This window comes from Stegostoma tigrinum, chromosome 1, assembly GCF_030684315.1.
Source record: "Stegostoma tigrinum isolate sSteTig4 chromosome 1, sSteTig4.hap1, whole genome shotgun sequence".
Taxonomy (NCBI): domain Eukaryota; kingdom Metazoa; phylum Chordata; class Chondrichthyes; order Orectolobiformes; family Stegostomatidae; genus Stegostoma; species Stegostoma tigrinum.
This window is the reverse complement of record NC_081354.1, coordinates 53,547,205-53,570,358: the sequence shown is the minus strand read 5'-3', so window position 1 is coordinate 53,570,358 and position 23,154 is coordinate 53,547,205. Positions and strand designations below refer to the sequence as shown.

The following is a 23,154-nucleotide window of genomic DNA, read 5'->3' as shown; positions in this document are numbered from 1 at the left end:
AAGGAACATTTTTAAACTGTAGTTGTAATGTATTAGTACATTATACCAGCAAGCTGTCCATATGGTTATTGAGATTTGATTAGTAGATTTTAAGCAGTATTATTGTTTAAGACTTGAAATTCCTGATTATCTTCATCACGAGGTGCAAATTCTAATTATCGCATGGTTTTACAACACATTCATGCCAGGATAAAACTTGGTCAAGCTATGAAAGTAAACTGGATATACTAAGCGTGTTTAATAAATGTTCATAAAGGACTTGTGCATTTTCTTTGACAGCTGGTCACCTTGCTCCAGATGTGGCTTGTTCCTTTATATTTCACAGTAAAACTTTATTGGTGGCGCTTTCTCTCCACATGGGGAATGTTCTCTGTTATAACCAGTTATGTCATCTTCAGAGCTACCCGCAAACCCCTTTCTGGAAGAACACCACGGTATGTACTCAGAAGTGAAAATTAGAGTTTTTTTCTCGGCATTGATTTCTTCTACCTTATAAGTTATGTGAACAAATAATAAGCAGTTTATATTTAACATTGATATAAGTGACACAGGTAGCTGCAGTTTTATTGCACACCTAGAGCATTTTTCAATCCCCCCACAATTGGCAAGAAACTAGAGTAGGCCATTCAGTCCTCTGAGCCTGCAGTATCAATCGTTAAGATTATGGCTGGTCTGATTTCTAAACTCAAGTCCGTGTTCCTGGGTACTGTAGATAATCTTTCACCCTAGTGATCTGCTTATTGTTAAAACAACGCCTTGTTGAAAGAGTCTTTTAATTTTGTGTGTGTGTGTGTGTGTGTATTTTTTTTTAAAATGCTTTTTTACGATGGTTTAACCATAGAAGTAGTACGAAGAATGCAATCATTAGTGTTTGCAAGGTTCCATTCTTGAATTCAACGTTACCATTTCAGAATCTAGCCTGCAGTTCTTGTTTAAGAGATAATGGGAACTGCAAATGCTGTAGAATCCGAGATAAAAATGTGGAGCTGAATGAGCACAGCAGGCCAAGCAGCATCTTAGGAGCACAAAAGCTGACCTTTTGGGCCTAGACCCTTCTTCAGAAAAGTGGGAGGGGGAGAGGGTTCTGAAATGAGCAGGGAGAGAGGGGGAGGCGGAATTGAAGATGGATAGAGGAGACAGACAAGTTAAGAGCGCGGATGGAGCCAGTAGAGGTGAGTGTGGGGTGGGATGAGGTTAGTAGTTAGGAAATGGAGGTGCGGCTTGAGGTAGGAGGAGGGGATAGATGAGAGGAAGAACAGATTAGGGAGGTGGAGACAAGCTGGGCTGGTTTTGGGATGCAGTAGGGGGAGGGGAGACTTTGAAGCTTGTGAATCTGGTTTTGTTGTAAACATATGCGACTATGATTTTAGATCTGTATTCTCTACCTTGCTTTTAGTAAAGTAATCAGATTTTTTTCAAAAAAAAGTTGTAACAGTTCCAATAACTTGTATAAAGACCCTTAACAGTTTGTATCTAGTTGCATCTTTTAGTCATGGCTTATTCCTCCTTTAGCATCTTGAAGTAAACAGAGTCTTGGGTTACATTGGTTCAATCTTTTGAATAATGACAGTGTGCATCACAATTTCCTAATATACATTATTGAAAACCTGCCACCATAACCTGGCATAACATTGCATTTAGAATGTAAGTAATTCTTTTTGTGTGTGCAATACATATTTTGAAATGCCGGTCAGTGAGTCAGAGGGTATGTAGCTAGAAGCATATGGGACTTTTATGTTGTGAAGGCATGAATATCTAGGCACTGATTCACTTTGACCAAAAAAGTCATTCCGTTTTCTCATTTATTTGACATCCACTGATGGCTTTTTAAGCACAGAAATGAAAAAAAGTGAACAAGTGGTTTATGAAGGGCCTTTAATCTACTGGCCATTCAATAAGTTCATGGCTGACCTTTGACCTCATTAAAAGCTTTTCTGAAGGAATGGCAAGCCTCTGGCCACAGTGCAAGCAATTTGTTCATTTAAGTGCAAAGAATAGCTATCAGTGAAGATTTTGTTTTTTTAGATTCTACAATTTCAATAATTGTTCATATTTTCTTCAAATTAATGCAATCAGTTTTTAAATAGACCAACTGCTATAAGAGATGTTATGCTGCCATTAATGACACCAACAGAATTTGATTCATATTTAATTATGATCTGGTGGTAAAAAGTGCTGCAATTTTATGAAAATACTTTACAGATTTAGGTGAATATTTGTGTCCCCTGTCCTAAAAAGTACTAGTTTTTCTAGTGTTTATGAAATCACTTTTTTGTATGAATAGACATTCAGAAATACAAGTGTTAACTGTGTCAAAATAAATTAACATTGCTGTAATATTGAAATGCTTTATTTACCCCAGCAGGATGATTCTTTTATTTCTTAAATTTGTTAGCCAATAAATCATTAATCAACCAACTATTCTTGGTTGAGACTGTGTTGTTGAGACTGAAAGTAAACGCTAGCTGAAGATAATATTGGCAAAAGTAGCAGTAAAATCTTTTCTCGGCTATTTCTTTGGTGGTTGAGAAAGTACACCTGTTTGAGAATCTGTTTATTTTTAGTATTATGATCCCACCTGATGGTATGATTAGACTGGTCAGTTCCCAGAATTAAAATCTGGCCTGATCGATCATGCTTTTACTTAGTGATACACATTCATTGAATAAGACTATAAAGTTTACAACAGAACAAAAATTTGTTATTTTCAGGCAAAAACAGGCAGGGGTGGGGGGCAGAGAGAGTTTGAGGCATAGCACACATTTAGATAAAAGTCTTAAAAATGTAGCAATCTATTTTCTAACTCCAACACTCTGTATTGATTCAAATCCCCATAGATTATTCCTCAATATCAAACCTTTAAATTCAGTTTAGATTCTTCTCAGTTCTTTCATGTGAATTGTGAAGTCCAGTGACATGAATACTCTCAACTGAGAGCTTAGACTTTATGAGCTTTAAATATTCAGCAAATTTCTAACTCCTGGTCTAGAAGTTAGACAAACTAAACTTTTCTCCCAATGTAACTGTGCCAGCATGTATGCAGGAAGTATCTCCAACTGCAGCTCTTGGAACCTGTCTTTGAGAGCGGGATTGTGGCTAGAGCCTCTGTGAAGCTGGAAGTATTGTGGATAACATACAGAATAGTACAAGTGGTAATACCGCAGGCGAAGACTCCACAGTGAGAAAGATTTGAGCACCGACCAGATAGAATAAGAGGATGAAGTGGACAGTGCAGAAATCCTCATGGCCATTCCTTTGCAAAACAGAATACTACTTTGGATACTGTCGGGGAGGAGAAATGGTCTCCCAGGGGAAACCAGAGACATCTAAATTCTAGACACGACAATTGGCTTTGCTGTACGGGAGAGGAGGAGGTGGTGTGGGAATGCAATAGTCTTAGACCATAAGACATAGGAGTGGAAGTAAGGCCATTCGGCCCATCGGGTCCACTCCGCCATTTAAATCATGGCTGATGGGCATTTCAACTGCACTTCCCTGCACTCTCCCCGTAGCCCTTGATTCCTTGTGAGATCGAGAATTTATCGATCTCTGCCTTGAAGGCATCTAACGTCCCGGCCTCCACTGCATTCCATGGCAGTGAATTCCACAAGCCCACCACTCTCTGGCTGAAGAAATGTCTCCTCATTTCCGTTTTAAATTTACCCCCTCTAATTTTAAGGCTGTGCCCACAGGTCCTAGTCTCTCCAATTATACGGTGTGCGAGAGGTCTGTTGAGTCTGCATCAAAAATAACTTGTCTAAATCTTTGTTCGTCGTACTTGCCTGTATTTGATCTGTAGTCATTTCACGTGCTCATCCAAGGACTTGATGGCAGAAAGGCAGGTCTAAGGGCTTATTATTTTAATACACAACTTTCAGAATAAGTTAGAACTGACTGTGCAAATCAAGGTAAAAGGATCTAATGAGCAGCCATTATGGAGACATGGCTATAAGGAGATCGGAATTGGAACTTACCATTGAGATACTTTACTTTTTGAAAGACAGGAGGGAAGAAAAGGTGGTTGGACAGCACTGTCAATAACAAAGATGAAATGAAGATAGTTGAAGAAATTCGAGGCTTGGAGTCCATTTGGGTGGAGGCTTTAAAATAAAGCAAGGGATAGAAGGTAATGACAGGAATAGTGTGTTGGTCCTTGAACAGTAGCCTCACGAAGGAAAGGGTAGATGTGAATCGGGGCATACTCTGTTGGAGTCGTACCTGGTACATAGGATGGTTGTGCTTGTTGGAGGTTAGCCATCTCAGCTCTACGACACATCTGTAGGAATTCTTCAGTGTAGTGTCCTAGGACCAACTATCTTCTGCAACTTCAATGATCTTCCCTCCAACATCAGGTCAGAAATGGGGACGGTTGCTGATTTCACAATGTTCACAATTTGCAACTTCTCAGATACTGAAGCAGTCTGAGTTCAAATACAGCAAAACCTGGTTTGGGCTGAAACAGCAAATAACATGTACAGAACAGAAAGGCCAGGCAATGACCGCCTCCAAAAGGAAACAAACTAATCACCACTCCTTGTCATTCAACAGTATTTTCATCAATGGATCTCCCATTATCCACATTCTGTGGATTAACATTGACCAGAAACTCAAGTAGATTTGCCATAAAAATACATTGGGCTACAAGAACAGGTCAGGAGGCTATGAATACTATGCCTGGATAAATGCAACTTGAACAACACTGAAAAGCTTGCATCATCTAGGGCATTGTACGCTAATCTAGAGCACTTAGCTACCTTCTTGAACCACTGCAGCCCATCACCTTTTCAAGATGGCCAGTGATGGGCAATAAAAATGCTTGCCAGCCAGAAACGTCCCTGTCCCACAGTGGATAAAGATAAAGATCAACAAATAATGAAATGTGAAAAGATAGAGCAATAATTGTGGGTGACTTTAATTTTAATGTTGATTGGATTAACCAAGTTGGAAAGGGTAACAAGAATTCCTGGAGTGCATTGGAGAGTTTCTTGGAGCAATATATCATGGAGCCAACTGGGGAACAGGCTATTATAAACCTGTTTGATAAATGACTTCAAAAGATCCCTGAGAAAGTTGTGCATGTGACAGAATTTACTGTTTAGTTTAAGGAAGAAACTTGGGTCCTATATCCCAGTAAGGACGAAAGACTGAGGTGGATAAACCAACCATGGCTAACCAGGGAAATTTAAGGAGAGTATTAAGTTGAAAGGAATCTCGTATAAAGATTCAAAAGTCAGTGATAGCCTCAGACTGAGATAAATTTTGAATCCAGCAATGAATGATTAAAAAGATGATAAAGGCGAGGAAAAACTAAAGGACAATTAGCGAGGAATGTAAAAGGTGATAATAAGCACTTCTTTAAATATGAGTGATCGAAGTGAATCTTGGCAAATAAGTCTGGTGAGACTGTTTCATGGATCAAGGAAACGACAGACAAGTTAAACAGTTTGCATCTGTCTTTAGTTGATCATTTATGAAAGGAGAACAAAAACAGGTAACTCAAATGATTGGCTGGACCACCCCAATGATTCTGAATCCATTGGTAAGCCTTAGACCAATTACAGCTTACATCTACACCAATTTTTCCAAGAGAAAATGGGAACCTTGGTTCAAGTCTGAGGTTATTAACCTCTCTGTTAAGGCTAGTGGGCTACAGAGTACCTAGTAGACAGCGAAGGTGCTCTTTCCCAAGCTTGTATTGAGCTCGAAAGGTAAGGACAAGAGGTATCAACATGGGTGCGAGATGGAGAATTAAAGTGGCAGATGGCTGGAAGAGTTGGAGTTCTATGGTACAGCAGAAGACCTTTTCAGCCCATCAAGTCTGCATGGTTCAAAAACACCTAAATGTTCTAATCTCACTTATCAGCACTTTGCCCATAGCGTTGTGTGCCTCAGCATTGCAAGATCATATCTAAATACTAAAGTGTTAAGGGTTTCTGCCTTACCACCTTTTCAGGCAGAGTTTGATTCCCACCACCCTCTTTTCCTCAATCTCCTCAAATCTCCTCCCCATCTTAAATCTATGCTCCCTGGTCATTGATCTCTCAACTGAGGAGAAAGCTCTCTTCATTTACCTGATGCCCCTTGTTTTTAACATCATTAATCATGTTACCCCCCTCAGTCTCCCCTGCTGCAAGGAAAACATCCCTTGTTATTTGATCTCTCTTCGTAACTAAAACTTTCCAACTCTAGCAACATGCTGGTAAATCTCCTTTACACCTTCTTTTGTGCAGTCCCTCCTATAATATGGTTTTGACAACTTGAAATTATACTCTGGCTGTGACCTAACGAATGTTTTATACAGTTCAATTATAAATGTTCCTGCTGTTAGGCTCTTGGAGCTCAGTTGCTGCCAATAGTTTCCCCAGAACTACCTGCAGTTGCCTGGTTTATCTCTTCTCAGAAAAATGCACCTCCTTAGATACAGGGCCCAAAACTACCCCCAGTATTCCAAATGTGGTCTGACCGTAGCTTTATTTAGCCTCAGCTGTGCATCTCTGCCCTTGTATTCTGGTCCACCTTGAAATGAATGCTAACATTCCAATTGTTTTCCTGTCAGCTAAATTTGCATTTTAACCTTGAGGGAATCATGAATTAACACTTCCCCAAGGCCCTTTGCTTCTGATTTCTGAAGCCATTCCCCAGTTAGAAAATAACCTATTCCTTTGTTCTTCCAAGCAAAGTGCATAACCTCACACTTTTCTGCTTGTATTCCATCTGCCACTTTACTCACTCTCCTAGCCTGTCCAAGTCTTTCTCCAGCGTCCTGGCTTCCTCAACACTATGATACTATGTGTCCTCCCCTTTCTTTGTATCGTCTCCAAACGTAGCAGTAATGTCCTCAGTTCTATCATTTGGATCATTAATGTATAACATGAATAGCTGTGGTCCCAAAAAGGATGCACGTGGAATTCCACTAGTCACCTGCTGCCATCATGAAAAAGATCCTTTCATCTCTACTGTCTTTTGCCTGTCACCCAGTCCCCTCTATGCCATATCTGGCTCCCAACACCCTGGTCTCTTAAGCGCAATACAATAGGGTACAGGGAGAATTATGATAAAATGGGTGCACAATGAAGTCCAGATCTTAATTTCCATTTTCAGAAGGATGCTGCCAAAGAGACGCAGAATCCATTGTTTGCTTCACACTTTGAGTATAATTCTAATGAACTGTATCAGCTATGTACGAACTGTGGCTACATGAGCAGGCCACTGGATAGGAATTCTGTAGCAAGTCACCTGACTGACCATCACCTGCAAGTCACACATCAGGATTGTGATGAAATGTTCTCCGTTTGGATGGGTGCTGCTTCAACAATACTTAACAAGATTGACACCATCCAAGGCAAAACAACTGACATGATTGGTACCACATCATCCCTCTTCAACATAAAAAATCTCTTTATCCCAATGCACAGTTGCAGCAATGTGTACTATTTGCAAATGCACTGTAGTAACTCATGAAGGTTTCTCTGACAGCACCTTCCAATCCAGTTATATCTACCAACAGGATGAGCAAGGGCAGCAGGTGTAGATACTGGGGTCTCCGCACATGCTCCCTTCCAAGCCCTACACCATCCAGATTTGGAATTATGTCACTTCCTTCACTTGCTGGGTCAAAATCCTGAAATTCCTTCCCTAGCAGAGTTATGCATGGTACACCCCAAGGACTGCAACAGTTCAAGAAGGCAGCTCATCACAACCTTCTCCAAAGCAATTAGGGATGGGCAGTGTGTGTTGGACTAGCCAACAATGCCAACATCCCATGAATGCATTAAAAACGGTCTGTCTCATATTAGGAGTTATGTGCTCTTGTTGGAAAGGAGCAGAGGGATAGATGTTTGACTAAGCCTGTTAACAGCATGTGGCATCCATCACAAGCAGCAGAACAGCGGTCCATGAAAGATGCATCTTTTAGCTTCTAATAAAATCATTCAGAAGCTGAAATGGATTCTTAGCAAATAATGAAAACACCTACAGGAGCAAACTGCTCATATTCTGCAACCACAGTCTGCCTTGGAAAAGCTTAAAGCCAAGCACCAAAGCTCAATAAGAGTTTCAAAAATATGGATAATTTAGCAGAAACTGCTGACCAGAAAGTCCACCTATTAGCAATCATAGAACAACTGTCTGAAGAAATGTTTTCATTCAGGGGCACAATTCTTCTCAAGGGCACTCTTTTCGTTTATAGATTTTTTTTTTCTAATTTAAAGAAGGTGGCCATTCACCCAATGAATAAGTATTTCTGCTATAAGAATATTTGGATTCAGCAGAATTATTAGAAGGATTCATCAATATCCTCAATAGTTATTAACAGACAGAAAGCATCAATTTCCTAGACACCACACCACTTAAATTGGTGCAAGACAGCAAACATGCATTAGCAACAAATTTTCTTATTAAAAAACTGACATTTGTACGCACACATCCTATTGTCATAAGCATGCCTTCTGCAGACCTGACGGTATGTTTCTGTTATGTATATACAAAGCTGGAAAATTTTAACAAAGCAGTTTACGATCCTTTTCTTCAACACCTGAGGTCTCAATCTTTGATTTATATTTAATACTTAACAAGCTGTTCACAATAGCATCCAGTACAATTTTCCCCCATATGACAGCCCTTGAACATAGCAGTTTTAAACTACAGGTTTCACATTCATTTTCAAGAGATTATGGAATTAATGAATTTGATTTTTTCTTCCTCTGGCTCCCTCAAATGAAAGTGCAGTTTCTGGAAATCTGAAACAAAAACAAGTTGTTGAAGATACTCCGCAAGTATGGCAACATCTGTGGAGAGAAAGCAGCGTTAACATTTTAGGTGCAGTGACCCATCTGCAAAACTATTAATAGCTAGCAAAAGGTATAAGTGCTGAAGATGGTGAGTTGGAGGGCAGGGGTTGTGGGAGTGAATTGGTAGAAACAGATGTTGGAGAGAGAGAAAAAGACAGGTTGAAAAAGGAATGGATAATGGTAAGCTAGGGAGAAAGAAAACCTTATAATGGGGACGATAAATAGGTGGAAATGGATTGGTTGTGCTGAAAGCAGCCTGTGCCGTTGGCAGGACCAGGTGTAAGGGGGTGGGTAAAGGACAAGAGGAAGACATTCAGGTTCTAAAATTATTGAACTCAGTATTGAGTTCTGAAGATTGCTGGATCCCCAAGAGGAAAGTGAGATGCTGTTCTTCCAGATTGCATTGACCCTTGCTGGACCACTGATGCAGGCCTGGGATAGAAATGTTGGCTAGGGAACATGGGTATTTAAGTGGCAGGCAGCTAGAAGCTCAGTCGTTTTTGCTGACAGCATATTTTGTCTCCTTGTGTAGATGCAACCGCAGTGCAAGTAGTGAGCACAGTAGACTAGGTTGAGTGAAGTGCAGATAATTTGGTGTTCCCATACAGCTGCTGTGTTTTCCTTCTAGGTGAATGAGGTCATGTGTTTGGAAAATGGTGTTAATGTTAAAGTGGTGAGTGGAGTGCCAAACAAGTATATAGCTTTGTCCTGGATGGTATCAAGCTTCTTAAGTGTCATTGGAGGTGCACACCTTTATGGCTTGGAAGCCTTGTCATATTAAGTCTAGGAGAGATTTCTGTCACTACAGACAGAAGTTATTTGGAAGTAGTGAAGTTTAGTTTCCTCATTTCCAGAATTGACTTCAGAATGCCCTTAGTTCTCATTTTCATCTATTTGACTAGTCCCTAGATCAGAGAGCAAAACAGAGAAAAAGGAGAACAAGAATTTCTGTTCCTTGTCTTCCTTTTGTAGAGTCTGTGATCTTTCAAATCTTGGGATTCCAGGACTGTAACGTTCAAGTCTTTGTAACTGTGACAGTCCGAGAAGCTGTCATTCTGCTCCTCCAATGTGGTTACTTGCTGAGGAAGGTATAAGCAAGCTAGTTCATCCAGTATGCCCTCCAATAAAGCTAAAGATGCTGTGGATATTAGTTTTTTAAGCTAAAGAGTGGGTGGGGTCCAGAATGGTGTAAAAATTTAATGTTCATGGTTAAAAGGAATATTGTGAAAGACCCTAGAGGGGGTTGTAGTGTAAAGGGAATTAAGCCTTTACTCTGCCTATAGGTTCTGAACATGACAATGGAACTATGTCATAGTGACATTCAATCACACTGAACCGGACCCTGAATCTATCCTCGCTTACCATCAATATACAAATGTAGGAATGTGAGTGTGCCATTCAACCCATTGAGTTTGCCCTGCTATTCTAGTTCATAGCTGATTCATCTCAGTTTTATTTTCCAGCCCTATCTCCATCACCCTGAATGCCATTAATCTCCCAAAACATATCAATTTCTATCTCATTAATTGTGACTGCTTAATGATTGAGCTTCTTCTGAGCTCTGCGATAGAGAATTCCAAACATTTACCATCTGAGTGAAGAAACACCTCATCTCAGTCTTAATTGGCCTGCCCTTTATCATGGGATATTGACTGAAATTTTCCAATAGCTAGATATTTCCTTTTGTAGTTTAGGTGGGAAATGCATGTCAGAAACCTACCTAATCCTCACCATAGACTCTAAGGAATTACCTGATTACCTGGAAATTCTGATGGGCAATTCCTCTGTGCTTGGACTGTCCATAGAATCCATTTAAGTTGGAGTCTGTTTTACTGTTTTTAATGCATGGGAAAAGGTAGTTGACCTAGAAACTTAGACTAACTCCTGGATAACAATTAAACTGATTTCCCCCGCCCCCAAACAAACTCACCATTTGACCCCTCCTTCTACCCATTACACTTCCATTGGATCCCTTACCCCCAGAGATTTATGATGTGGTGAGGGCTGAGGCACAGGTGATTAAAGGGCAAAGTCATTATGATACAGGTTAAATTGAAGTGATAGCCTAATTACAGAAACAAACAGTGTCCAGAGAAGGTGTAAATACTACAGGATAGCAGGGAAGAAAAGCATGAAAAATCTGGTTGCCATGACTCAAGAACATGGCAGAAAAATTGGTCATCGAGCAAGAACATTTAATGACTCCCACTGCAGTTTGGCCAATCGTACTCCTATGTTTAAAAAAAAGTACATTCTTGTATATCTTTTATTTTTCTAGTTAATTTAGTTTAGGAGACCTGATTTTAAGATTCAGTGCACAGCAAACATTTAGTATAGTGTATTTAACATATAGAAATAGTGAACGCTTTTTGCAGTTGTGTAATGAAAAGGTAAAGCTGGACCAAAGCCGCATGTAATGAGATAGAAAATCAAAATGTTGTTCAAGGATGTGAATTTTAAGGAGGATTTAGGGACAGTATTTGAGTATAGGGCATTTGCAGTTACAGGCATTTGGAGGCACAGTGCTAATGAACAGAGTGAACAAGGTGTATCCACAGCCAGAAGAGGCGTTTGAATTGTCGGGGTTAGTTTTGAAGTGAATGAGAGTAGTAGAACTTGAGGCTCAAGGTACTGATGATGAAGTGTGTGTCTGGAGAAGCTTTTGAAAACCACTGTTTTGAATTGATGTGAAGTGAAACAGCCTTGCACAATTCTACAAATGATCCAGAAACAGTGGCCTGGATTTTGCATATGCTGTGGACATGGAAATGTCAGCATTCTGCATCATTACTTCTCCAATATGGACAACAGGTTCTGGTGTCTGCAAATATGCAGAATAATATAAAAATCCATGAGTTTCTGTCAGGAGTTGTACTATTCTCCTCAGTATGCACTGTTAACCATCACCATTGGGTAGTCCTTTAGCAATCAGCAAATTGACTAAAGTTTCTACTTTTACACCATTTCATTGTAAATATCCATGAAAAAGTTATGCCTTGTTGGATGAAACAGTTTCATAATTGTTGATAAGCATCCTCACTGATCAGGAAAAGATCATATTGTGTCAAATATTACATTTCCAATTAGTATTCCTTTTAAGTTGGCTTTTATCTTTATTCATTCAATTTATTTGTTTTCCTTACTCAGCATTTAAATTAAAATAGAAGGATAATTAGTGCTGTAATTTCCTAACTTACTATCAGTGAATAGAATTTTAATGTGATTAGCTCCTTCATTCCATACTGAGATCACTGTTGCTGGAGACCTGGAAATCCCATGACTTTGTGCCTGATTTAAATACCATCAGGCAAATGGTAATCCCTGTCTTGAAGATCGCTGAATCTTTTGTAGGCAGATGTGTTTTAAGCTAAGGATGAACAACCTGGCTGTTGACTGCTAATTACTGTCTAATATGGATGCCACATTCTAACAATGAAACTTCATGTTTAAAATATTTTAGGAAAACTAGATTCATTGTTTTGTGTATGTTTTTCCTTAATTTTTTTTGATATTTCATTGAATTGCATTTTTTTGTTTATTTATCACTGGTAAAGTGTCAGCCAGATCCCATTAACTACAGAAGTTTAAGAACACAGCCACAGAATTTGAAATCTTGAATTCGCTCAGTGAAGATCGATGCAAGATATATATGTTGCTTGTGAAGATGTTATTTAAATGAAGAAAGCCAACACGTACCTCAAGTCTGTGTATTGTTTGGTGGCAGCGTGCATTGAGCATCAACTAACATGTGACTTCCCTAAATTTCAATGAGTAATAAAACAAAAAAATTGGATGTTAGAGTTCTGAAAGAAACAAAAATAGGAATTGCTGGAGAAACTTAACAGATCTGACAGCAGTTGTGGAGAAAGAGTTGATGTTTCTAGTCTGGTGATGCTTTCAATAAGCAATTATTTTATTTACATCATTAATGATGATGAGTATTCCAAATTTGCTTGTTTTCAGTTACTCTCTGTCCCTCCCTAACTAATACCACCTTCAGCCCTGCAACCCACAATAATCTCTGCTTTCCTCTAGATATATGTCCTTGTTCATCCCCCTGATTTTCATTGCTTCAGCATTCGCAGCCATGCCATCAACTACCTCGCTCATAAGCTGAAAGACTGCCTCTCTGCCTCTCTGCCCTTCCCTCCTCCTTTAAGACACTCATTGGAATCTACTTCCTTCAACCAGCTTTTGTTCATTTCTTCTTGTATGTCCTTTATAGTTTAGTGTCAAATTTTGTGTGATAATTGCTCCTGTGAACTTAAGACGTTATTATGTCAAGTTTTTAGGTAATATATTTAACTTGGAAAGTGCAATATGCATGATCCCTGTCAGTATTGTAATTTGTTTCTATAAATGGGAATCTGGAGTGATGTCAAATTGAGGCGCTCTGGAACAGTTTAAACTGTTGAAAAGGTAAACTTCATTTGTTTTCACTTTGTGAGCTCAAAGGCCCAAGGTGTACTTGTTGAGAATAACTTCTATAATTAAAAATTTGGTCATCTCCTTGCTTCAGGCACAGTTCAGTTGACAGCACTCTTGTCTTTAAAGTCAGATGCTGAAGCCCCAACCCAGGAGTTAAGCATCCCAGTCAAGGTGCCATTTCAATGTGGCATTAAGGGAGTGCTGCACTTTAAGAGGGTACCATCTTTCATTCCATACTAAGAGATACTAAGTCTAAGCTTCGGCTAGCCTTTTATGTAATCTATTAGATTTTCATGACAGTGTTTGAAGAAAAGTAGGGGAGTTTTCAAATATTATCTCATCGTTTTTGTAGGACCTTGCTGTTCTTAAACTGTTTTCACATCTTATAATATTTACAATTGCTTAGAGAGTTTTAAGTTTTCAAGAAATATGGAAAAGGAATTTATTTCAAGTTTCATGGATGTATCTGAAGTAATTTTGTTTTGAGTTCATTGGAAATTTACTGTGGACAATGGTGATATTTAAACGATCTGTCCAAGAAATCATATGGCTGATGACTACTGCTTTCCTACTGGAATTGTTTTGAATAGTGACTGGCTTGGTGAAGGTCCTGTTTAATCTGGTTTGTTGGAGCAAAGCTCGCTAAGAAGTGGCTGAGTTGGACGGAAGCCTGTTAAGCAGCTGAGTCAGTGAAGCCTAAAAAGTGTAAACCAAGTTGGAGGAAGGCTGCTGCAAGCTGCCCAGCTGACCTTCATTTCTGAAAATAGGTGAAACCTATTTGTTCTTTCGAAAGAGAAATTCGACAATACATCGCAAGATTGTATTTCCAGAACAAAATGTCTGAAAAACTTCTGAAACAACTGTGCATGATTAGTGATGTAATTATTTGTGCAAAAGGTCACAGCAACAAAATTCAGTACATCCGACACTTGATCACCTTTATCTTCAAAAATAAACAGTTACCTGGAATTTTTCAAAAAGCCAATTTCTGCAGAGAAATCTTTTTTTAAACTTTTTTTTTGTTATGCATCAAGTGAATTGGCTGAGAGAGGTGTCGTATGTGTACATTTTGTATTTACTTTGTTAAAATATCAAAACAGATGAGTTGGCCAGAAGAAAACTAGCCAATACTCATGCCAAGCAGCCTGATGGTGATGCTGACAAAGTTTATGCCTTTCTTGCTAAGAAGGCTTCTATAGATTGAGGTGGCATGAAAAGCTGTACAGATGCCTACAAGCTTAATTTAGGTAAATGTGAGGTGATCCATTTTGGTAAGACAAATCAGGGCAGGTTTTATACAGTAAATGGTAGAGTCCTGGGAAGCGTTGCCAAAAAAAAAACCTTGGGATGCAGGTTCATCATTCGTTGAAAGTGGAATCACAAGTAGCCAAGGTAGTGAAGAAGGTATTTAGTACACTTGCCATCCTGGTCGGTGTATTTGAGTATAGGAGTTGGGCTGTTATGTCGTGTCTATACGGGACAATGGTTTAGGCTACTTTTGGAATACTGCATTTAATTCTGGTCTCCCTGATACAGGAAGAATCTTGTGTAACTTGAAAGAGTTCAGAAAAGATTAACAATGATGATGGGGTTGGAGGGTCTGAGCTACAGGGGAAACTGAATAGGTTGGGGCTATTTTCCATGGAGTGCTGGAGACTGAGACGTGACCTTTATGGAGGTTTTTAAAATCATGAGGGGCATATATAGAGTGAACAGCCAAGGTCTCTTTCTCCAGGTAGGGGAGTCCAAAACTAGAGGCCATAGGTTTAAGGTGAGAACGGAAAGATTTAAAAGGGGTTAGATGAGCAACTTTTTCATGCAGATGGTGATGCATGAATGGAACGAGCTGCCAGAGGAAGTAGTAGAGGCAGATACAATTACATTTGAAAGGCATCTGGATGGGTATACAATTAGGAAGAGTTTAGATGGATATGGGCCAAATACTGACAAATAAGACTAGATTAATTTAGGATACCTGGTTGGACTGGGGATCTGTTTCTGTGCTGTAAAACTATATGACTCTAAGTTGTTTCCAGAGGCTTACAGGCAGAAATTTAGGATTATGCAGTAGCAGCCTGGGCAGACTTCTATGGTATTTGAGAGGGTAAAGCAAGATAGCTATTGGCTGAAGTTGTTAAATTTAGAGACTACATTTGAGCTCCCAACAAAGTAATTCTCCAAAAAAATGTGAAAATTCAATCCCTACATTAGTAAGAACCCTCAAAACCCAAAAACCTGTAAGGTAGGCAACAAAATGGCTGACTATTATGACCTGGTCCAGAAATCCAAGATATTTTGGCAGCTTATAAACCTGAAAAGGATGGAAAGTGGGAAGGTGAAAGGAAGACAAGTAGCCAGGGATGAAAAGGGAATGCTGGGAAGGCCGCAGGATCTCAATCTCAGGCCAGGAACGTGGTGAAGGTGGAACTGACATCTAAAGGCCTGAAGCATTTGTATTGTCACAAGGTGGGCACCTTTTTGCACAATGCTGGGAAGTATGGGTTTTGGGGTATGCAAGATCAGTACGAAGAAAGGAACCCTGCGTGAAAGTACTGCAGACTAAGGTGCGGCTCTGACTGCAGCTGAGAGAGCAAATATAAACACTGCTCTCAGTGCAAGGAAATTAACAAGGTGCCTGGGAGTTGCAAGGAATTCATGCCCAGAAGAAATGTAACTCATTCGTGAAGTGTAGCAAGTGAACCTGCACTATACTTGGAGATGTAGGAGCCATTCAAGACTTTTGCTGGTAAAGATATGACTTTTCTAGTAGAGAAACATGAATGACAAATATTTCATAAATGATATTAACATTAGCACACTTACCTTTTTATATCAGGTGCACCAAGTGTGTAACCTCATGTCTGGAATGGTAACTATATTCTATAGAGTTTACCCATAGAAAGTTGACTTTACTTATAAGGAGGAAATGAGCAAGAGTAAAAATTGTGGCTGCTTCAGCTGTAATATAAAGGCCAAGTGAAATCAAGAAAAAATAGTAGTTATGGGGGAAAAGTTTGTGTTTGTTCTTCATGAGTAACAACTCAAACAATAGTTAGACAAAGTCCATCTTTGGAAGTTGAACCGATGTTATATATATTTTATCACCTGAAAATTTAGGGATTTAGATACTCTGAAGGTCTTGTTCACGGAGTCTTCTCTGTAACTGACATTTCTGAATCAGTTAATGTGCCATATAACCTCAACTGTATCACTTAGAATTGAGATTGTAAACCTTCAAAAGGACATTCAGTTGGAATTGAAACAATCCGGTGCAAATTTAAGGAGTTTCATAGATACTGAAAAGTCCGCAATGTAACTGCGGAAGTGGCCTCCTTATTTGGTTCTTTCTTGCTTTGAAAATTTGCTTTTTCCAGCTTGAAATTCCTCGAATCAAAATTTTGAACCCACCTGACTGACAAGCATTTACTGACTTCACCACAATTATGCACTGCATCAACTGTGGACAGTCTGCACCATCAACTTTCACTGAAACAAGGATATTTGCCAATCTACCTTCATTTTAAATGTATTTTTGCAATTCAATAGTAATAACTGAATATGTACCCTACCAATTCATATATTCCCCATATATACTTTAGTACATAGTGATACTTTTCGTTAATCAGAAATAGCTGTCATTCATGTTGGCAACCTCTGGACTAAGGATACAGTTCACTCCTCCAGCCTCAATCATAGCACATTTCATATTTTACAATCACGTCAAAAGCAATTCTCCACCTATTATGTGCTCCGACACATCTAAATTTGTGAATGCGATATAAATGTAAGTTCTCTCCCCTGCCCCTTTTTTCCTTTAACAAATTCTGTTTATTTGGGTTGTTTTATTTTGGTTGTCAGTTCCATTGACAGTAAATAACTATTAAACATTCGTCACCTGAACTGTTTGATTACAAATTTGTAGTAATTACCTTGTATTGTGATGATCTTCATTGTGCATTAAATCATCACTGTTGCTGCTTGTTTTTAAACTCCTGTACACCATATAAATTCTTGCGTTTTTCTTAACTAGCTTTTATAATTGTTTCATCATTGTGGTTTCTTTGTGCAAATTGTAAACGCTTGAAGATTTTTCACAAATTTTGAAAGGTTCACATCTTTGTAAAGTTCATGCCTGTTTTTTGTTAGTGAAAATTAAAATGTAAAGGGCTTACTCATGAATCTTCCTTATGTATTAAATCAACAGGATGGTCTACAAATGGTTTCTTCTCATCTACAAAATAAGTTATGCAGTGGGCATTGTGGGATATTTGGCGGTAATGTTTACAATGTTTGGCTTCAATTTATTCTTCAGGTATGGTATTTTTGGGATGCTTTATTAACCACTTAAAATAGTGCCTTTGTTCATAAATGCAAAATATAGTGATTAATGTTTACCCATGTTTCAACCACAGGATTTATTGAAGTGTTGATTGTTTCGTGAGGTTTCTTTTGAGTGAATCAACTTCAGTTTTTCTTTCTAATCAAATTGTAGTACTCTGTACTTGTGGCAGATGCTTTTTGATGTGGTTTCTCGTTCATTGTCCGGATTTGGCGGTGCAGAAGTTATAAATTCTTAATAGAAGTAAACAAGTTGTATGTCACCAACATATTTTCTGTAACTAAGATTTTGGAATTATTGTATGCCCCTATAAATAGATGCAGAGTATTAGGAAACTTGCGGCTTTAGTACTTGAGCATTTATTGACTTTAATAGCAATCAAGGATGTTTTGTGAGAATTATAGGGCAGAGCCTGGAATGGAGCAAGTGATTTTTTTGTTTGTCTTGGGTAGGGTTTAAAAATTCAGCTCCAGGTACATTGTTTCTGATACAGTATGTAAAAAGGACCACTGTCATTTGAGCAGCAAACATTGGAGCTGAAAAGCTGATGGCTCAATTTTCTTTTTCATTGAACATAGAATAAAGACAGAAGACTCCATGGATTTTGGTGTAATTTTGCTGTTCTATGGCTTGTATTACGGGGTCATGGGAAGAGATTTTGCAGAGATTTGTTCTGACTATATGGCCTCTACAATTGGAGTAAGTAATAATTGCATAGCAAGGAAGATCTCTCTTCTCAAAACAAAATCAGTTTCATATTTTGTTCCATAATAAATGTTGTTATTGTTTTTCCATGTACAGTTCTATAATTTTGGTAGCATGCCATCTAGGAATCTCTCTGATGACATTTGCGCGGTGTGTGGTCAGAAAATATTTGTGGACATCAGTGAAGAAGGAATCTTAGAAGATACATACCGCCTCTCGTGTAGTCATGTGTATCCTTTGTCAAGTGCCATTACAAGAAATAATTTAATCAGCATTTCAGTTTAACGTTTTAGGGGAATGAATATGTATGATGGCCACTAGATTAAAATGTACATTTTATAAATGCCCTGCAGTACTTATTTATTTCTGGTGATTTCATTCACTGCATTGTTTAACTATATTTATAGAGGGTATTGGCCCATGTCCAACTTGGATATTAAGTCGTTAAAGGTGCCTTTTTTAATAGAGTTAGTGGTCTTCAAGTGTGATGAGTCTTTATACGTAGTTTTTATATCATAAAAATTTGGAACAGCTTGGATTTTCCGGTAACTAAAAAATAAAAGCAGGAAATTAATTTAAGTTACCAGGCTATCCACATGACGGCCTGGAAGCTTTTAAAGGAAACTTTAAACTCGCTGCAGTTTTAGTACATTTGGTACGATGTAAGTCCAAAGGATTCACGATTTCTTTTATTAATTTCTGGAATGCGGGCATCACTGGCAAGGCCAGCATTTACTGTCCATCCTTCAGTGTGCTAGAGACAGTGGTAATGAGTTGTTGCTGGGTCAGGAATTTGAAAACCTTGACTCAATAATGATAAAGAAATGCTGATGTATCCAAGTGAAAGGGAGTGCTACCCATGATCTTCTAGGTGATAAGACTTGCATATTTTGAAAGTGCTGCCAAAGAATTACTGGCAAGTTATTTCAGTGCATCTTGTAGAAGGTACACACAATATAGATGGCCGACCGATTATGAAGATAGTAAATATAGTTAGAAGAGCTGAGATGATTAGAGGAATAATGTCCAGCATTACAGAAATAAAAGAACACTAAAACGGACCACACTGGCACTTATCATAGTCTTGCCCTCTGCTTTGGTAAATGGTAGAAAGGCTTTGAGTTGTGCACAACTCGGAATTCCCATGGGAGGTTGCGCACAAGTTGACTCCTTTAAATGATCATACCACACGACATTTTGATGGAGCCATGCACACTAGCAAATCACAGTGCTTTTCAAAAACAAAGTGGAAGGTATGTTGATCAGAAGGTAAATCACTCCCTACAGAATACCCAGCCTTTGACCTGATTAAGAAGCTACTTTGTTTGCAGGCCTCCCTCCTTCAAATCTGCCATTATCTCCATTCTTCTCAACAAACCAGTCTTTGACTCTCATTGACCTTGCACACCTTTGCGCTGCCAACCTTACTTTCCACTCCAAAGTCGTTGAAAGTGGTGTTTCTTCCCAAATTCATATACATGTTTGAGTCTCCCCAGTCAGGTTTTCACATTTATCACGGCACAGAAACAACTCTTATCCGTGTTACCTAACATTAGATGTCAATGTAAAACACACTTGGCCTGTCTGCAGTTTTTGACACAGCTGATTACACCATTCTCCATCAGTGATCCTCCATTTTTATCTATCAACTTAGAGAATTATAGCTTATTACATTGCTGCTAAGTGTTGGTGTGACATTCTTCAAGGGTGTATCCTTGGCCCACTCCTATTTCTCATTTACATGCCATGTTCGGTGACACAATCTGTAAACATATACTTTCATGCATATATTGATAAGACTCAGCTCTACTTTACCACCACTCGATTTCTTCATTGTCTCCAAATTTTCAGATTTATTGTCTGATATCTGGGACCTGTTTGAACAGAAACTTACTTCAATTAAATGTTGGGAAGTTGTTATCTTTGGTCCTCACTACAAAGTTTTATCTGACTACCTGATTGTTCTGATATCTTCCTCAAATTTAAATAGGACTGTTCACAATCTTAATGTCATGCTTAACATTGAGGAAAACTAACACAAATTTCTATTTCAATAATATCTACTCCATCATATTCTACCTCAGGTCATCATACTTCTGTGACCTCTAGGTTTGACTATTCCAAAGCACTACTGTGTAGCCGCCTTTTTTTTTTTGCTGTTCTTGTCCTTCTAGATGGAAGTGGTTGTGGGTTTAGAAAGACTTTTGGTGAATTTCAGCAGGTGCATCTTGTAGATAGAACATACTGCTGCTACTGAGAAATGGTGGAGGATGGAGTGGATGTGTGTGGGTGTGGTGTCAATCAAGTGGACTGCTTTCTCCTGGATGATGTCATGTTTCTTGAGTTTTGGAGCTGCAGCCATCCGGGCAAGTGGAGTATATTCCATCGCCTTCCTGACTTGTAGGTGGTGAGCAAGGTTTGGGGAGTCAGGTGGTGAGTTGCTTGCTGCAGTGTTCCTAGACTCTGAATAGCTCTTGTCGTCACTGTATTTATGAGTTTCTGGTCAATATTAACCCCCATGATATTGATAGCTGGGATTCAGTGATGGTCACACCATTGAATGTCGAAGGGTAATGGTTAGATTGCCTCTTATTGGAGATGGTCACTGCCTGGCATTTGTGTGGTGCATACGTTCCTTGCCACATTTCAGCCCAAGCCTGGGTACTGTCCAGCTCATGTTGAATTCGAACATGGACTGCTTCAGTATCTGAGGAGTCGCAAATGGTGCTGAACATTGTACAATCATCAGCAAACATCCCCATTTCTGACCTTATTCAGAAGTGTTTTGAAGTTCTGAAGAAGGGCCACTGGACTCAAAGCATTAACTCTGCTTTCTTTCCACAGATGCTACCAGATCTGATGAGTTTCTCCAGCAATTTAGGTTTTTATAGAATCAGAGTTGTACAGCATGGATACAGACCCTCTGGTCCAACTCGTCCATGTCGACCCAGCTATCCTAAATTAATGTAATCCCATTTGCCAGCATTTGGTCCATATCCCTTTAATTCCTCCTTAATTATATACCTGTCATACATGTGCCACCCTCTGTGTTGAAAAAAATTGCCCCTTGGGTCCCTTTCAAATCTTTCTCTGTCACCTTATAGTATGCCCTTTAGTCTTGGACTCAACTACCCTGGGGAAAAGACCTTGGCTGTCCACTGTATCTATGCCTCCTCTTGATTTTATTATCTTCTGTAAGGTCACCCCTCAGCCTCCACTCTAAGGAAAATAGCCCCAGCCTGTTTGTTTCATATGTCCAGCCACTGTAGTTCTTTGTATTATTCTTGGGCTTTTAACATTAACATTTAGTTTTTTTTTTAAATTCCATATTTATTTGAATAACTGCATGTTCATTGCAGAGCTGCCATGGTGTTTTGAACTATATCACTGGATGCTACCAGAGAAGAAAGAGGCTAACTATGTTTTTATAGTTTGAATGGTGGTAGTTTTCAGTAGGAGAGAGAGAATAAATAAAGGACAATGTTGCCTGTGACCATGCAGCCACTTGGAGATTCCGCAATCACCATGCTAACACATTGACTTCCAGTTCTGGAAGGCACCACCCCACATGGACTTTACGTGGTTAGAAACACGATAACAAAGAACATAGCAAATTGCTTCACTTATTTACCTGTGTCATCCGGCACGGGGACCCAATGATGCAAGTTATGTGGTCAGCAATTTAGTGGGAATGTGCCCAATAAATCAGATGGAGTGGTTTGTGAAGTCAGTTTGGAGAAGTATAACAATAGGAATATAGGAGCTAGCTTAGGTTGAGAGAAGTGGTGGGGAAAGATTGATTTGCCATCCTTGGAAAGGACAAAGGAGGGGAGTAATAGATACAGCCAAATGTATCCCAATTGTAATCCAAAGATGCCCATCAATTCCTTAATGATTGTAATTGTTGTAATGAGATAAAGTGATATTGTCGTGGAACTATGTATTTAAATTTGTTGTGCTATGCAAATTTGTTGGCTGGCATGTTGACTGTAGGGAATTGATAGGGGAGAAGAGTTCAATTTTAGAGATATAGAATGTCATTGAACAGTGAACTTGGTAACAAATCATTAAGCAATATGGTTACTCTTCATGCAGAGGTGAGAGTGAAAGGAGCGCTTTAGCAGAGGAGTTGATCATGAAGGAAAGAAGAGGTGGATTATTTTAATCTTTTTGATTGCCCTTGGTCAGGCCTAGAATGACTATGGTAGTTGTGCTCAATCTACCACACATCTATACTACTCCATCTTTTGGAACCAAAAATGGATGTGACCTGAAGGAAAACAAAATCTCTGACAGGTATTAAAAGTAGAGTGAAGTTTTTGAGTAGTTTTGTTGCTGCAGATGAATCATAGTGACTCAAGAACCAGAAGTAATTTTGCAACTTGTAAGTTTAATTATGAGTAACTGAGCAGTTTTCCTGAGGCGGATACAGAAGAAAGAGTGGTTAGACGGAGCTGGGAGGCTGTTGGCAGTGAAGGATACACTTGCAGATGACATCTGATTAAGGTAAAGGAGTAGAAGGACCACATGAGATGTGAAGGTAAAAGTGAAAGCCATCCTGTGAATCAACAGTGGACAGTTTCTGGAAGAAAGTTTATACTTTTCCAGTGTACAATATTTTCGACTTGGCTGTGATCAATTTAGGATATCTGGTCAGCTCAGATTTGTTGTACCAAAAGATCTGTTTTCGTGCTGAACAACTGACTGTCAGTAACAATTTATTTCCCCTACTATTCCTGATCAAACCATTTTTACATCATGATTTCCTGAACTAGGTCATCTCTAACTATTGCACCACCGCCACCCTGATGAATAGTGCACCCCTCTACCTTTACCTATCTTCCAACTCTTGGATTTGCTTTCCTGGCTTGACTCTCCCCCTTAGTTTGCCGC

General features: G+C 39.0%; 1 protein-coding gene across 3 annotated transcripts in view; it reads left to right on the top strand.

The window, feature by feature from the left end:
- Positions 1 to 23,154, top strand: part of rnf175 (ring finger protein 175) — a 45,212-nt gene that overhangs the window by 9,662 nt on the left and 12,396 nt on the right. For all 3 annotated transcript variants that reach the window (XM_048557049.2, XM_059645449.1, XM_048556961.2), the window contains exons 4-7: positions 280 to 434; positions 17,422 to 17,529; positions 18,135 to 18,255; positions 18,358 to 18,491. In XM_048557049.2, the coding sequence (XP_048413006.1) occupies positions 280 to 434; positions 17,422 to 17,529; positions 18,135 to 18,255; positions 18,358 to 18,491 (518 nt within the window). The remainder of the gene's footprint in view (positions 1 to 279; positions 435 to 17,421; positions 17,530 to 18,134; positions 18,256 to 18,357; positions 18,492 to 23,154) is intronic.